We start from the raw sequence: 16,632 nt of genomic DNA, 5'->3' as shown, positions 1-16,632 counted from the left end.
CTGGGGCAGAGGCCAAGGAGCCATCCCCAGCGCCCGGGCCATCCTTGCTCCAATGCAGCCTTGGCTGTGGGAGGGGAAGAGAGAGACAGAGAGGAAGGGGGGGGGTGGAGAAGCAAATGGGCGCCTCTCCTATGTGCCCTGGCCGGGAATCGAACCCGGATCCCCCGCACGCCAGGCCGACACTCTACCACTGAGCCAACCGGCCAGGGCCCAGGTCGAGTCTTTATCTACTGCGCCACCACAGGTCAGGTGACCCATGGATCACATTTAAAGTGTCCAAGATAATAAAGAGTTTAGTTTCAAACTACCTGTCTAAAATATGTGATCCATCTTCTTGTGGAGAGTAGAAGCCAAGAAATATAGTATTACAGAGCAAAGCTTAAATTTTTTTTTTTTTTTTTTTTTTCCTTTTCATTTTTCTGAAGCTGGAAACAGGGAGAGACAGTCAGACAGACTCCCGCATGCGCCCGACCGGGATCCACCCGGCACGCCCACCAGGGGCGACGCTCCGCCCACCAGGGGGCGATGCTCTGCCCATCCTGGGCGTCGCCATGTTGCGACCAAAGCCACTCTAGCGCCTGGGGCAGAGGCCACAGAGCCATCCCCAGCGCCCGGGCCATCTTTGCTCCAATGGAGCCCTGGCTGCGGGAGGGGAAGAGAGAGACAGAGAGGGAAAGCGCGGCGGAGGGGTAGAGAAGCAAATGGGCGCTTCTCCTGTGTGCCCTGGCTGGGAATCGAACCCGGGTCCTCCGCACGCTAGGCCGACGCTCTACCGCTGAGCCAACCGGCCAGGGCCTTTTTTCTTTTTAGATAAGAGGAGAGGAGATAGTGAGGCAGACTCCCACATGCACCCTGACCAGGATCCAACTGGCAATCCCTTCTTGGGCCAATGCTCCAGTACTGAGCTATTTTAAGCACCTGAGGCCAACATACTCAGACCAACCAAGCTGTCCTCAACAGCCTGGGGCCACACTTGAACCAATCTAGCCACTGGCTATGGGAGGGGAAAAGGGAGAGCAGGAGGACAGGGGCGGGGGGAGAAACAGATGGTTGCTTCACCTGTGCACCCTAACTGGGAACTGAATCTGGGACTTCCATGCCAGGCCGACGCTCTATCTACTGAACCATCAGCCAGGGCCAAAAATGAACTTCTTAAAAAGCTTAGAACAATGAATCATCATAAAAAAAAAAAACCAGATTCTGTTAGGGAAATACACATTAATTACCTGACCATGGAAAAGAGAATCAAAACAAACCGTGGCAAGGTTTTCCTACCACTTTACAATTCCTTTGAGGACCAAGAAAAAGCACATTCTACCTACACCCCACTTCCTTCCAGTGCGAAAAAGCACTGGTCTTTTTCCAGGATGCAGAGGAGAGTAAAACACATTTCAGGACAGGAGAGAACTATCCGAGACTTTCAGAGGGAAAGAGGCCTCCCCACTGCAGGGGCTTCCCTTCTTTTGGGCCCCTATCTCATGGTTCACCTGCCAGGGTGGCTCAGAGGCCACCTGGGAGGGCTGATGCTCATGCAGGACCCGCCGCAGCAGAGTTCTCAAAGAGCTCATGCCAAAGCAAGCTCTGCTTGACCTACACTGAAATGCCTGGGGATTGCTTCTTGGCCTTTTGGCTAAGATCAAGCATAGAAATGCCTGGGGAAACACCCTCAAATAAGAGAGAAGGAGTCAAAGGTTCTAACACCTTAACCCACTAGGTGAAGTGGGCAGGCCCATTCCTGAAAATGTACACTATAGTCGGGAGCCAGAGTATATGCTGATCCAGTTTAACCTTAAAAACTCACCAATGGAAGAAACATCTACTCTGTAATTAACTATTCAAAACCACCTTTTGAAGGTTAAAGTGACAGGCAGTAATTTCCAACTACCTACCTTTCTGCTCCAGGATGACAGACACCACATCTGGATGGTTATAGGCAATGGCCATGTGCAGCGGCGTCTGCAGATAGAGGCTGCCCACTGAGCTGGTCAGGGACGTGGCCTCCCTCGGCAGAGGCAGGGCTTCCTCCGTCTGCAGGTTTGGGTTGGCACCCTGCTGCAGGAGCTCTGCAGTGAGGCTGGCCAGGCCACGCCGACAGGCCGTATGCAAGGGGGTTTCTCCCTGAATAGAAACAAATGACCGAATCAGAGCACTTTCAGGCTGGGGGCCCCCTTCAGAAAGGAGTAATGACAGCCTCAGTGCTAAACTCAGATCCTCTGTGCCAGTCACAGCCTCGGTCCCCCGTCACCAGCTGACCTCAGTGACTTTCACACCATTCCTCCTGGTCTCTCCTTCCTTTCCCCTATACCATCATCCTTAGTTTCTTCAGTGTCTCGCAGGCACCTTCCAAATGTCCTGGCTTCTCATCCTCTGCATTTACAATGACCTTCTTAACCACCCTTGACTTTGTTTTTATAATTATTTATTATACAAATATCATCTGACTATTATTAAACAACAACAGAGGACTTCAATAGTCACTAAAATAAACACCACAGAAATGGAAGAGCCTGGGGGAGGAGGTTAAAAACAACAAATATAAGGTGACAGAAAATGATCTGGTTTTGGGTGATGGATATACAACCTAATTGACTGTTCAAATGATATAGTGATGTTTGCCTGAAATCTGTGTACACTTGTTGATCAATGTCACCCTATTAAAATTAATTTTCTAAATTAAAAAAAAAAAAGGGAAGAGCCTCATGATCACAGCCCAAGACAGGACCATCACCTCTTAAACCCCCACCAGCACGCCCAGACCCTGTTTCTTTGACTCACTCTATCAACCTCACTTTGAACTCTGACCGAGACCACCTCCCATTACTTTTTAAAATTAGAAACATTTTAAGTTGTCTTATTTTTTTATTGATTTTAATTTATTGTGTTTACAAAGATTCTAGTGTTGCCCCGAATGCACCCCCCCTCCCCCGTGTTCCCCTCAAAATCTCCCTTGCGCCCCTGGGTTTTTTATTTTTGTTTTTTCTCTTCTCTCTTTCTCTCTATTTTTTTTTTAAGGTGGTATTATAGATTCCTGATTCAATATTCAAAAGTTACAAGAATATTCAATGAAAAAAAATTTTCTCTTACTCCTTGCTCCCACCATGCAATTACTGTCCCCTAAAGATACCAGTTTCACATTTCTCTCCAGTGACAGAATATTCACAGAAGGATACATATGCATACATATAGTTTAGGACCTGAAATACCACAAATGCTTACAAAATGGTGCTGAGTCAATCAACCAACCAACGTTTGAGGATAAAAGCATCTGTTTCATTCTGGTTTTTTTTTTTTTTTTTTTTTGGTCAAAACGGTAATGGTATTTTTTTTTTTTTTTTTTTATTATTCATTTTAGAGAGGAGAGGGAGAGAGAGAGAGAGAGAGAGAGAGAGAGGAGAGACAGAGAGAGAGAAGGGGGGGAGGAGCTGGAAGCATCAACTCCCATATGTGCCTTGACCAGGCAAGCCCAGGGTTTCGAACCGGCGACCTCAGCATTTCCAGGTCGACGCTTTATCCACTGCGCCACCACAGGTCAGGCTCATTCTGGTTTTTTAATCATGTTACATTACTTTGACAAAAACTAAAAGCAAGAATCCATCCCATTTTTCCCTACGCATCTGCCACTGCCATTTCTTTCACAGATCAAAACCGCTTCCCCCGGCTTCCCTGACACACTCACCCACTTGTTTCTGTGGTTGATGTGGGCACCACTGGTTGCCAGGAAAAGAGCTGCTGCCTCATTTCCTGCTTCAGCTGCCCGCTGTAGTAAGCAATTTCCTAGGAGAAAATGGGCATATTCATTCTTCCCTTTGCATAAAAATGAAGTCCAGTTCCACACTGCAGCACACCTTGTCCTTCCCCTCCATTTTTCACAACTGACCTGAGAAGGTCACACTGAGGTCCACAGAGGCACTCTCTGTAAGTAGCCAGAGACTAGGATGGGCCTGGACTTAGCAATGGCTTGTTCTGGAAGTCAGGAGACATTATTCTTCCCTGGGTTTGCACAATCCGCCACCCAGGACCAGAGGTAAGTTACATACCCTTACTGGGGCTGGATTTAAACACGGTTTCTCAATAGCAGTGCTACTGATATTTGAGGCCAGTTATAGGGGTCTGTCCTACATAGCAGAATACTTAGCAGTATCCCTGGCTTCTGCCCACTAGGTGACAATAGCACCCCCAATCTTGTAGTAACAATCAAAAATGAATACAGATGATGCCAAATGTCCCTGAGGGTGGGGGTGGTGTCCCGTATCTGACAAACTCTGCCTAGATGTCCATTTTGAAGACATTGTGAGCTAAAGTTCTACCAGAAAATGTCCCTTAAATACTTGAGTTTTACTCCTATGGTCTTCAATGTTTGTCCTTGGCTTAGAAATGTTTTGTTTAGCCCTATCATTCTGACTTAAACAAGGTGGCTACAGGAGGGGAGGCTTGAATGGTGCTTACCTGGTGGTGTCCACCAGCAGAAAGGTGGTTAATACATCTTTAAAACATTTCTCAGTTATAATTTCTAATGTGATAAACAACAAAAATGTAACCCACCAAAACAAAAAGCTCTTTAGGATATAATTTTAAGAGGGTAAAAGGAGCTCTGAGTTCAAAAAGTCTGCCATTCACTGCATTAAACAAATGGAAGTGTTTCAGTGTAACACATATAACTCAGTCTAGCTAAATTTTGTGAAGCACAAGACTAAAATAAAAATAACTTGGACTTCCACTGCAGTTAAAATCAGCACGAAATACTTTTCATAATAACATTTCATTGTTTCTAAATTTTTGGAAGAATACTGACACACTGTTTCATGGCGCTCCAGACGTGAGCATTATCCCTTAGGGACCCAGGTTTTACCTGTTACTGTGTCGGGTGCATTGGTGTTGCTGCCACGCTGAATGAGTCTGGCTGCAAAGCTGTTTTCATCAAATGAAGTCCCGTTTACCACAGGGAGGTCTTCGAAGGGGTTTACAGACTGGTCGGACGACACAGTGATATACTGCACTGCCAGCCACAGAGCTGTGCTGCCCTCATGGTCTTTCAGTTCCAGATCTAACCTGCGACACAAAAGCAATGTGAACATCAAACATGTTCTTCAGACACTCTATACTGACAACAGCTTCATTCTTCCTCTTTATACTTTTGGAATGATCATTTTAAAAATTTTACTTATTAAAATTTGTAACACTAAAAGACATTTAAAACAATTATTTTTCACTCACAATCCCACCCTCAAAATTGCTCTTTCATTTCTCCATGTTTCCCTACGTACTGTTTACACTGCAGCAATTGATTGAACACGTATTCGTTCCTGGCCATGATGGACAAGTGTAAGGGAGTCCTGCAGGATGAAGGAGAAGAGGTATCGGTCAGGATGGCCTAATTACTCACAGCAAGAGGCGACTAGAATCCTATGAAGAATCACCATCCATAAGAAATACCACATTTCTGAACAGTGTCTTTTTTTACTGTGGCAAATACTTTTTCAAACCCTTAATGAAGTTTCAAAGAATGCAAATGGACTTGCTTAAATGTTACCATTTATTCAGTAGCCAAAAGGATAAGAATTAATAAAAGAAAGATATATAAATACTTTCCAATTAAATACTGACCCTTATTGATTGCGCAGATACTCATGTGGTTTTTTTTGCTTTTTGTTTTTTTTACAGAGACAGAGGGAGAGTCAGAGAGAGGGATAGACAGGGACAGGCAGACAGAAACGGAGAGATGAGAAGCATCAATCATTAGTTTTTCGTTGCGCATTGCGACACCTTAGTTGTTCATTGATTGCTTTCTCATATGTGCCTTGACCGTGGGCCTTCAGCAGACTGAGTGACCCCTTGCTCGAGCCAGCGACCTTGGGTTCAAGCTGGTGGGCTTTTGCTAAAACCAGATGAGCCCACGCTCAAGCTGGAGACCTCAGGGTCTCAAACCTGGGTCCTCAGTGTCCCAGTCCGACGCTCTATTCACTGCACCACCACCTGGTCAGGCGATACTCATGTTTTTAAAACAGCAATTTCTACCATAGGTAGGAAAAGGAAGTTTTTCTTCCCATAATTCCTATACTCAAACAGGTAGAGCAGCAACAGGTAGGACCTGATCAGAGTGGCAGTTAACTGCTCTTTGCTGCCCTCAGTGCCCTGAAGGTTACTGGCACTGCAGAGCACAGGAACCCCCTGGCTGGCGTCTGTCTCAGTTATAGACTGCCAAACTTGACTGCAGGTGGGGGAAAAAACTGAAGTCAACAGAAGAAAAACAAATGCAATTATTTTGGGGTAATAAAATAATTATCACACAATATTGGGAGATCACGGGGAGATCCATCCATGTATTTTGTCCATCATGCAAATCTATTTTCCTATTCTAACAACCTCACACAATTCTTATTTTTTGACAGTGTTTTCAAAGTTATAAAATACTGAGCTTTTATGATGAAAAGTGAGTCCAACTTATGTTGGTCATTCAGGTAGCTTCACTCCCCTTCACTGCCTCCCACACTGCTGTCCCAAAGACAAGCAGCCCTTTCTTTTTTTTTTTTATATGTATTTCTTGATTTTAGAGAGAGGAAGGAAGAGACAGAGAGAGAAACATCTATTGTTGTTCTACCTATTTATGCATTTATCAGTTGATTCTTTAAAAAAAATTTTTTTTAATTTATTTATTATAGAGAGGGGAGAGAGAGAGAAAGAGAGAGAGAAGGGGGAAGGAGCAGGAAGCATCAACTCTCATATGTGCCCTGACCAGGCAAGCCCAGGGTTTCGAACCGGCAACCTCAGCGTTTCCAGGTCGACACTTTATCCACTGTGCCACCACAGGTCAGGCAAGCAGCCCTTTCTTAGATTCTAAAACACAAGGAACCCTCAACTAAATATTTTTGGAAGGGGGAAAAGGAACATGACTGCCACTGTCAAATACACAGAGGGCTGTGCTACGGAAGAAATGGCAAGCTGTGCAGAGAGAGGTCTCTGCAGTGGCAGTATTTACAAGGAGGTAGAACTGGGTTTAATACACCGACTTTCCCAACAATGAGACCTCACAAAAATAAAACAGACTGCCTTGAGATGGCATGCTCCACTTCTTCAGTCTATCTAAGCAACTCTAACAAAGGTGCCAGGAGAAGGTTTTGCTGGAGGAGTGGAACTAGATGACCACTCTGAAGATAACAGAAATTACTTAAAACTCCAAAGCCCTCAGTTACTCAGGATGAAAATGGTTTCCCCAAATGTCTGGCTTTAGTCATGTCTCTCATTTGGGTAACAAATCGCTGTGACTTCAATAAATACCAGATTGAATAATACCAAACTAAAGAACATAAAGTTCCTGCCTTGCCACCATAAAATAACATTCTGGAAATGGTGCTAGGCACAGTCTGTTCGCTCCCCAACTTGCCTGCCCTTGCTGTCCTGCATGTTGGGGTTGGCACCAGCCTGCAGGAGGGCCTCTGCAATCTGCGCCATCGCACACATCACATCAGCTGAGTGTTTCTTTGAACTGTACAATGCCACCAGGTGCAGCGGTGTCTCCTGGGCACCCAAGGTAGGAGCACTGACAAAGGCTCCATTCTTAATGAGGAAAGTGGAAGCGAACAGATCTCCTAGAAAAGAAATAACAGAAGAACAGTCACATATGACAATACCCAGGGCAAGCTATTCTGGCCAATGCTGCACCCAAAAGGTACCAGTCAGTAACTGCAGACAAAGAGGAATGACTGGGTGTGTCTGAAGTGGAACTCTTGGGACACCTGTAGTTGGGAACTCATCACTGAAATCATGAAGTTACACACTTGAATTTTACCCAGATACAGCTAATCAGAAGGGATGGCATTCCTGTGGACTCACCAGACAGTGGCTGCCTATTTCATTGTTCACACAAACTGACTGGTATACTTGGCTATTAGAATGATCACTGACTATTTTATTTATAGATTCTAACATATGTCTAGAACCAGACTTAAATTTCATATATGAAAGATCTTTATTTTCTTTTTTAAGATTTTATTTATTGACTTTAAAGAGAGGAGAGAGAGACAGAGAACCGAAGGAGGAGCAGGAAGCAACAATTTATAGTAGTTGCTTCTTATATGTGCCTTGACCAGGGAAGCCCAGGGTTTTTTTGTTTGTTTTGTTTTTTCTTTTTACAGAGACAGAGGGAGAAAGTCAGAGAGAGGGATAGATAGGGACAGACAGGAATGGAGAGAGATGAGAAGCATCAATCATTAGTTTTTTGTTGCAACACCTTAGTTGTTCATTGATTGCTTTCCAATATGTGCCTTGATCACAGGCCTTCAGCAGACCAAGTAACCCCTTGCTCAAGCCAGCGACCTTGGGTTCAAGCTGGTGAGCTTTTGCTCAAACCAGATGAGCCCGTGCTCAAGCTGGCAACCTCGGGGTCTCGAACCTGGGTCTTCCACATCCCAGTCTGACGCTCTATCCACTGCGCCACTGCCTGGTCAGGCAAGCCCAGGGTTTTGAACTGGCAACCTCAGCATTCCATGTCAACGCTTACCCACTGCATCACCACAGGTCAGGCAGATCTTTACTCTTATTATAATGAACTTCAGGCTTGACCAGGCAATGGTGCAATGGATAGAACATCGAACTGGGACTTGGAGGACCCAGGTTTGAAACCCTGAGGGTTGCTGGCTTGAGCATGTGCTCATCTGGCTTGAGTGCAGGGTCGTTTGGCTTGAGTGTGAGATCACAGATATAACCCCATGGTCCCTGGCTTGAGCTCCAGGTCACTGGCTTGAGCCCAAGGTTGTTGGCTTGAGCCCAAGGTTGCTGGCGTGAGCCCAAGGTTGCTGGCTTGAGCAAGGGGTCACTTGCTCTGCTACAGCCACCCACTCAAGGCACATATGAGAAAGCAACCAATGAACAACTCAGGTGCTGCAACAAAGAATTGATGCTTCTCATCTCTTTCTCCTCCTGTCTGTCTGTCTCTGTCAAGAATGAATGAATAAATGAATGAATGAATAAATAATGAACTTCAAGTAAGATTAACAGTTCAAGTTGAAGAAAGGTGAAAACGACTATAGCAATTGGAGCTAGTTGCAGTACTCCAACACAGGGCCAAGGTAAGTAATGAGGCTGACACTACTACATGGTAGTGGTCACTGTGAAAGGTGTGCTACTAACGCTGCCTCTCATTCTCCCAACAACCAGTAAAAGACATGATTCCTACTTTACAGATAAGGAAAAGAAGACCCAAATGGTTAAGTGACTTGTCCAAAGCCAGAGTAATTGGATGAGCCAGGATTCAAACCTTGGTACACCCAAGCTGCAACACCGGTGCTGTGTCTACCACACCATGCCACACTCTCCAAAGTTAGCAGCGATCATGTTTATCGTAACCACACTGTAATCCACAGTCTTGCAGGCAACTGATAAATTCAGAGTGGAAGATTAAATTGTCTGAAAATAAGCATCAAGAATGCATCACCAATTCTTGGCAATTCTTGTAACTAAGCAATCACCAAAATATTTAATAACTCATCAAAGATGTTTTTCATCACACATAAGAATTTAACTCCCTAACAGGAAAGAAACATATTCTGAGATTGTTTTTTTAGTAACATGTCTATTTGTTTCCAAAATAAGTATGCCAGACACTAAACAGTATGGGAAAGAATAATTCCCTGTGCGGTGGAAACTTTCCACACTTAACCCACACCTAGTGCTAAGCACCCAATGGCTTTGCACAATGCAGAGTGGTGCTTGGGAAAAATGCATCTGCTCTTGACATTCACGTACTCTATGGATTTCCTTCCCTATGATGAACAAAATGTTCCTCTCCATTAGCCAGCAGGTTTAACACTCTAGCACATAGCTTAGAGACGTATTTATATTATTAAAACCTTTCCCCAAAAAGGGTAAAGCCATAGCTGCAACATAACCATATCTGAAGCACCTACATTCCACCCACTAGGAGCAAACTGTGAATGGCAAAAGTGTAGCAGAGACAATAATAATAGTAATAACGCATAATTGAAAGTGTATAAAATACATGATTAAGATGTGGGGAAATCAGTATACTGTCTTTTTTTTTTTTTTTTTTTACAGGGACAGAGAGAGTGAGTCAGATAGAGGGATAGATAGGGACAGACAGACAGGAACAGAGCGAGATGAGAAGCATCAATCATCAGTTTTTTGTTGCGACACCTTAGTTGTTCATTGATTGCTTTCTCATATGTGCCATGACTGCGGGCCTTCAGCAGACTGAGTAACCCCTTGCTCGAGCCAGTGACCTTGGGTCCAAGCTGGTGAGCTTTTTACTCAAGCCAGATGAGCCAGTGCTCAAGTTGGCAACCTCGGGGTCTCGAACCTGGGTCCTTCCGCATCTCAGTCCGATGCTCGATCCACTGCGCCACCGTCTGGTCAGGCTAGTATACTCTGTCTTTAATGTCCACACATAAACCAAAAAGTAGCCAAGTACTTCAATCAAGTCATCTATTGCTCTACAAAATTAAGGCTTTGGAATTTTTGAAAACTTTCGGCGCTGGCCAGTGACTCAGTGGATAGAGCATTGGCCCAGCATATGGACATCCTGGGTTCGATTCCCATTCAGGGCACACAGGAGAAGCAACCATCCGCTTCTCTCCCTACCATCTTCTCTCCCTCTCTCCCTCCTGCAGCCAGTGGCTTGATTGATCAGAGCATGGCCCCAGGCGCTGAGGATAGCTCCATTGGAGTGCATCAGCCTCAGGTGCTAAAAATAGCTCAGTACTTGAGCACTGGCCCCAGATGGGGTTGCCAGGTGGATACCAGTCCGGGTGCATGCGAGAGTCAGCCTCACTCACTATCTCCCTTCCTCTCACCTAAAAAAATAAAAACTTCATTCTATACTGGAATGCTATTGCTATACAGCTTCCTACTCAATCAAAAATGACTGCTGACTACTGCAGTCCTGGCCAGGTAGCTCAGTTGATTAGAGTGTTGTCCTGATATGCTGACATTGTGGGTTTGATTTCCAGTCAGGGCACAGACAGGAATCAAACCAATGAGTGAATAAATATGTGGAACAACAAATCCATGCTTTGTTGTTCCACTGCAGATACTACAATACTAATGACTATGTATTTAAAATATAGCTACAATTTATCATTTTTGTTTATAGCTACAAAGTATAACTTTTCTAAAATAAAATCAAACTTTATCACTTTGCCATGACAGAAGAGCCTAGAGAAAGATACTGAAAGCAAACAAATCAACTGCTTACAAGTAAAAGGTATTTTTTCTGAAAGTACCATCTTTCTAGCCTTTCTTCTAGGCCCCTGTTGACACTACGAAGAGCCTAAACAATAAGGCACAGACAATAGCTCTTCAGTCTCCCTTTGACCCACTGGTCACAAATTCTAAACCATGCAGCCCCTGTGAGTACAGACTCAAAAAGCTTTTAAGGATTTTTGGAACAGGGTCAGAGTCTTCAAAAATTACTCGGTGTGAGTAAAATTGCCTGCAGAGAAAAATATAAAACATACTTCTTCCTACCTCTTTGGATTCCTTTATGTAACAAGCTCCAGCCATTCTTGTCTACCATGTCCACATCAGCTTTGTGACTAACCAGTGTGGTGGCAATACTCTCCAGTCGCCGTGAAAGAGCTAGGTCTAAAGCAAGATCTCCATTATGATCCAATTCATTCAGCTTCCCAGGGAGCTGCACAAATAAATCTGTAAATTAGCACCCAGCCAGCAGATAATAAAACTGATTTTCTCTCTCCCACCTCGACTCTTAAATACCATCTCTTATGCAAATGTCAAAATTTAGCTTACTCCCCAAAGTCAAATGAATTCACAAACTTCTCTCAGGCCTCTTCAGGGCACATGCCTTTCAGGCAGCGCAGAATTAAAGGGGAATCACAAAGCAGATACATATACCATGGAAGACGTTACAAGGACGAGAGGGAAGTGCAAACAGAGCTATAAGAAGATAAGTGCCAGGCCCTGGCCGGTTGTCTCAGTGGTAGAGCGTCGGCCTGGCGTGCAGAAGTCCCGGGTTCGATTACCGGCCAGGGCACACAGGAGAAGCGCCCATCTGCTTCTCCACCCCTCCCCCCTCTCCTTCCTCTCTGTCTCTCTTCTCCTCCTACAGCCGAGTTGGAGCAAAGATGGCCCGGGCGCTAGGGAAGGCTCCTTGGCCTCTGCCCCAGGCACTAGAGTGGCTCTGGTCGCAACAGAACAACGCCCCAGAGGGACAGAGCATCGCCCCTGGTGGGCGTGCCGGGTGGATCCCGGTCCGGTCGGGCACATGCAGGAGTCTGTCTGACTGTCTCTCCCCGTTTCTAGCTTCAGAAAAATACAAAAAAAAAAAAAAGAAAAGAAAAGAAGATAAGTGCCAGGGCAGAGGTTCTGAGAGCCTGATGGGAAACAGCTAATGTTCTCATAAAAGACTGGCTTAACTATTTAATTCCTCCTAGCAGTTTAATGTCTCCCACACACACTGGGCACCCAGGATAAAACATACAACACTCTCATCTGTCAAAACCAATTGCATTTCTTTAAGGCAGTGTGGCAGGCAGAATAATAGCGCCCAGAGATGCCCATGTCCTAACCCCTGGAACCTGTGAATGTCACCTTATATGATGAAGGCCATTTTGCAGATGTGATTAAGGTTAAGGACCTTGAGATGGGAAAGATTATCCTGGATTATCCAGCAGGACCCAATCTATCTAATCGCATGAACCTCAAAAGTAAAAAAGAGAAGCAGAAGAGGAGGTCAGAGATGTGCCATGAGAAGAACTTGGCCCACTATTACTGGCTGTTTAGATGGAGGAAGGGGCCATGAGCTAAGGAATGGGACACAATCTAGAAGCTAAGAATAATCCTCAGCTGACAGTCAACAAGAAAATCGGGGCAGTGGCGCTATATGCACAAGGAACTGAATTCTGCCTGCAGATCAAATGAGCAGGTAATGGATTCTCCCCCAGAGCCTCTGGAAAGGAACACAGCCTGCAGACAACCTCTGCTGGACTCCCAACCTACCGAACCGTCTGAGAATCAATTTGTGTTGTTTTAGGCCACTAGTCTTATGGTAATTTCTTAGAGCAGCAAAAGAAACTAAAACAGATTTTGGTACCTAGAAGTTGGGTTCTGCAGTAACCCCTACCTAAAAATGTGGAGTGGCTCTAGAATTGGGCAATGGGCAGAGGCTGGAAGAATTTTGAGAAGCATGACAGAAAAAGCTCAGATTGCCTTGAACAAACGAGTAGTAAAAAAACTGCATTAAAGACTGTGCCAGTAATGGCTCAGAAGAAGTGAAGAACATTATAGAAAAAAATAAGCAAAACATAGCTTGAGAAAGGCATGAAAAATGAAAAAAAAAATAGCTACAGTACCTGTGAATCCATTTCAATTAGATAAAGGAAGACCACGTCTTCTCTCTCCACTTTGATAGCTTTATGTAGCGGGTACTCAGTCTTGGACTTGATCATTTTGTATAACAACTGAGCACTCATGCTGCTGAAGTCTTCCTTTCGTAAGTCATCCTAAGGATTAATTAAAGACAGTGAAAAGCAGAACAGATTCAACATTTCAATAATAACTGACATTGTCCTTAGAACTGTCTGGCCCTACTTTAAAGGGTTTAACATTTTTCAACTCATTTAATTCTCACAAAAACCCTATGAAGTAGGTAGTATTATCATTCCCATTTTTTTTTTAAGTGAAAGGTGGGAGGCAGGAAGGCAGAGACAGAGACAGATTCCAGTGTGGGCTCTGACCGGGATCTACCAGCACGCCCCCTACAGGGCAATGATGCTCTGCCCATCTGGAGCTGCTGCTCCATTGCTCAGCAACTGAAGGATTTCAGCAAACTGAGGTATTTCAGCTCCTGAGATGGAGCCATGGAGCCATCCTCAGTGCCCTTCGAGCCATGGCTGCAGGAGGAGAGGGTGAGTGAGTGAGAGAGAGGAGGAGGAAGGGTGGAGAAGCAGATGGTCACTTCTCCTGTGTACCCGGACCGGAAATCAAACCCAGACTTCCACATGCCAGGCCGACGCTCTACCGGCTGAGCCAACCAGCCAACGCCCATTTCCATTTTACAGATGAAGAAAGTAAAGCATGAAGAGGCTAAATAACTTGTCCAAGTTTACATAGTGATAAGTGGCTGAGCTGGCATCCAGAGCCAAGAGGTCTACCTCCCGAGCCTGTGCTATTTATGACAAAATTGCTGTGTCTCCTGAGGAGACAGTAAACACAAGCAGCACTGACTTCCAAGGACACAACCAAGAGGAGCCTCCCCCCAACCCCCACAGAGATGATAATTCCAGAATTAACTAAAACTTCTGCAAACAATCCATTCTACTGAGTCACAACTGATCTCTGCTACTGCAGAGCTCTAAATTTATACCTATTTTAGCAGAAAAGTTGCCATTCCTGCTTCAATTCTTTAAAACCCAATTCTTTTAGCCTGACCTGTGGTGGCGCAGTGGATAAAGTATTGACCTAGAATGCTGAGGTCTCTGGTTTGAAACCCTGGGCTTGCCCAGTCAAGGCACATATGAGAAGGCACTACTATGAGTTGATGCTTCCTGCTCCTCCCCCCAGTTCTTTCCTCTCTAAAATCAGTATATAAAATCTTTAAAAAAATAAAAGAAATCCAATTCTTTTAGACACTTTGCTCACAATGTTATTGAATAACAAATACTTCAGAAACTAGGTTATAAAACAGCACTAGCCAAGATTTTTTTTAAAAAATGCAAAAATAGTTGTCTGGTCTGTGGTGGCACAGTGAATAGAGCACTGACCTGGAACACTGAGATTGCTGGTTTAAAACACTGCACTTGTCTGGTCAAGGCACATACAACAAGCAATGAACAACTAAAAAGTGAAGCAACTATATTTCTTGCTCCCCCTCTCCTCTGTAAAATCAATCAATAAAGTCTTCTTAAAAAAATTAAAACAGTTAACATAACAAAGAAAAATAAAAACTGTTCTTTATGATGAAAGCTACCTAAGCAGGGAAAATCTAAATTCAGCAGGGCTCCACAGGATGGAGAAAGCAAGGAAAAGCCCCCAACAGTGAGGCCAAGCACTGCAGGGCTGCTGGCCCCCGGCGGCACCTGCTCCTGTGGCTCACAGCTGCACCTTCTGTAGATGAGGGTGAAAGCAGGTGTACCTCCATTCCAAGCCTGTTTCCTGACCTGAGCTACTTGCCCACTACTCCGAAATCAGAATTTCACGACTTTTGGGGCCAGAAAGACTCTCACAGACCATGTAATGCAACTAGTACTTAGCCTTCAATTTTGTACTAAGAGGAAACCAGGTATCTGAAAGGTAATTTGTCATGGAACTTGGTCCCACGCCCAGGTCTTATGATTCCAGTAAGGAAGCTTTGTCCACACCCCTCAATCTCTCACTCACCCAATGACTTGCAATAATTTCTGCACAGTAATTCATCAGGGTGCTGGCATTTAGCTCCTCCGCAGTCTGATAGAAGCGAATGCAGTTCCTGACATTCACCAGAGACATAACACCCTTCTCACATCTAAAAGAGAATATTAATGATGAACAGTATTATTAGTACAAATACATTTATAAACTTACAAACCAAAGCAGTAATCTGTGTATTGGTGGCTACATCCAATAACACTAAAGTGCAAGGTTAAGCAAAGTAGTTATGAGTAAATTATAGCTGAGCTACCATGTTGTAAAAGTACTAGAATTTCATGATGAAACTATATTGCTCATTCTGGTCAGAATCCAAATAACCTGTAAATAATGTTAAGCATAATCCCCCAACTCCCTTAAAATTAATCACACAAAACTCACTGATCATATACACAGACAACTAGAATATAATATCAAACACACAATGGGTCAAGTTCAGACCTTTGATAGTTAAACATATGGGACACATTTGCAGTTTCCACTAACTCTGGTGGGCAAACTGCAGCTCGCGAGCCACATGCAGCACTTTGGCCCCCTGAGTGTGGCTCTTCCACAAAATACCACGTGCGGGCACTACCTAGATAAGGAATGTACCTACCTACACAGTTTAAGTTTAAAAACTTGGCTTTCAAAAGAAATTTCAATCGTTGTACTGTTAATATCTGGCTATGCTGACTAATGAGTTTGCCAACCACTGCACTAGCACGTCTCAATTATGAAATCAGTGTGACTTAGAAATAGCTTCAAATATGAGCCTCCATATATTCCTTGGCCCTTAAAAGTCCTCCCAAAGGTGAATTATGTTATGTGAATTTTAACTCAATAAAGCTGTTTTAAAAAGCTCACTCAAAAAATCTATCATGTAGCCTGACCAGGTGGTGGCGCAATGGATAGAGCGTAGGACTGGGATGCGGAGGACCCAGATTCAAGACCCCAAGGTCACCAGCTTGAGCGCGGGCTCATCTGGTTTGAGCAAAAGCCCACCAACTTGAACCCAAGGTCGCTGGCTCAAGAAAGGGGTTACTCGGTCTGCTGAAGGCCTGCGGTCAAGGCACATGTGAGAAGGCAATCAATGAACAACTAAGGTGTCAAAATGAAAAACTGATGATTGATGCTTCTCATCTCTCTCATTCCTGTCTGTCTGTCCCTATCTATCCCTCTCACTGAGTCTATCTCTGTCCCTGTATAAAAAAAAAAAAAAAGACTAAGCTTCTAAAAAAACAATAAATCTGAAACTTAAAAAATAAAAATAAAAAA

The 16,632-nt window shown here is 44.3% G+C and overlaps 1 protein-coding gene across 2 annotated transcripts in view; it reads right to left on the bottom strand.

The window, feature by feature from the left end:
- Window positions 1–16,632, bottom strand: part of ANKFY1 (ankyrin repeat and FYVE domain containing 1) — a 76,328-nt gene that overhangs the window by 19,882 nt on the left and 39,814 nt on the right. For both annotated transcript variants that reach the window (XM_066262976.1, XM_066262975.1), the window contains exons 5-12: window positions 15,349–15,472; window positions 13,323–13,472; window positions 11,479–11,644; window positions 7,382–7,586; window positions 5,265–5,333; window positions 4,850–5,049; window positions 3,677–3,774; window positions 1,890–2,118 (exon numbers count right to left, since the gene is read on the bottom strand). In XM_066262976.1, the coding sequence (XP_066119073.1) occupies window positions 1,890–2,118; window positions 3,677–3,774; window positions 4,850–5,049; window positions 5,265–5,333; window positions 7,382–7,586; window positions 11,479–11,644; window positions 13,323–13,472; window positions 15,349–15,472 (1,241 nt within the window). The remainder of the gene's footprint in view (window positions 1–1,889; window positions 2,119–3,676; window positions 3,775–4,849; window positions 5,050–5,264; window positions 5,334–7,381; window positions 7,587–11,478; window positions 11,645–13,322; window positions 13,473–15,348; window positions 15,473–16,632) is intronic.

This window comes from Saccopteryx bilineata, chromosome 2, assembly GCF_036850765.1.
Source record: "Saccopteryx bilineata isolate mSacBil1 chromosome 2, mSacBil1_pri_phased_curated, whole genome shotgun sequence".
NCBI lineage: Eukaryota > Metazoa > Chordata > Mammalia > Chiroptera > Emballonuridae > Saccopteryx > Saccopteryx bilineata.
Note: the sequence above shows the minus strand (reverse complement) of the source record. Positions and strands in the feature narration are given on the sequence as shown.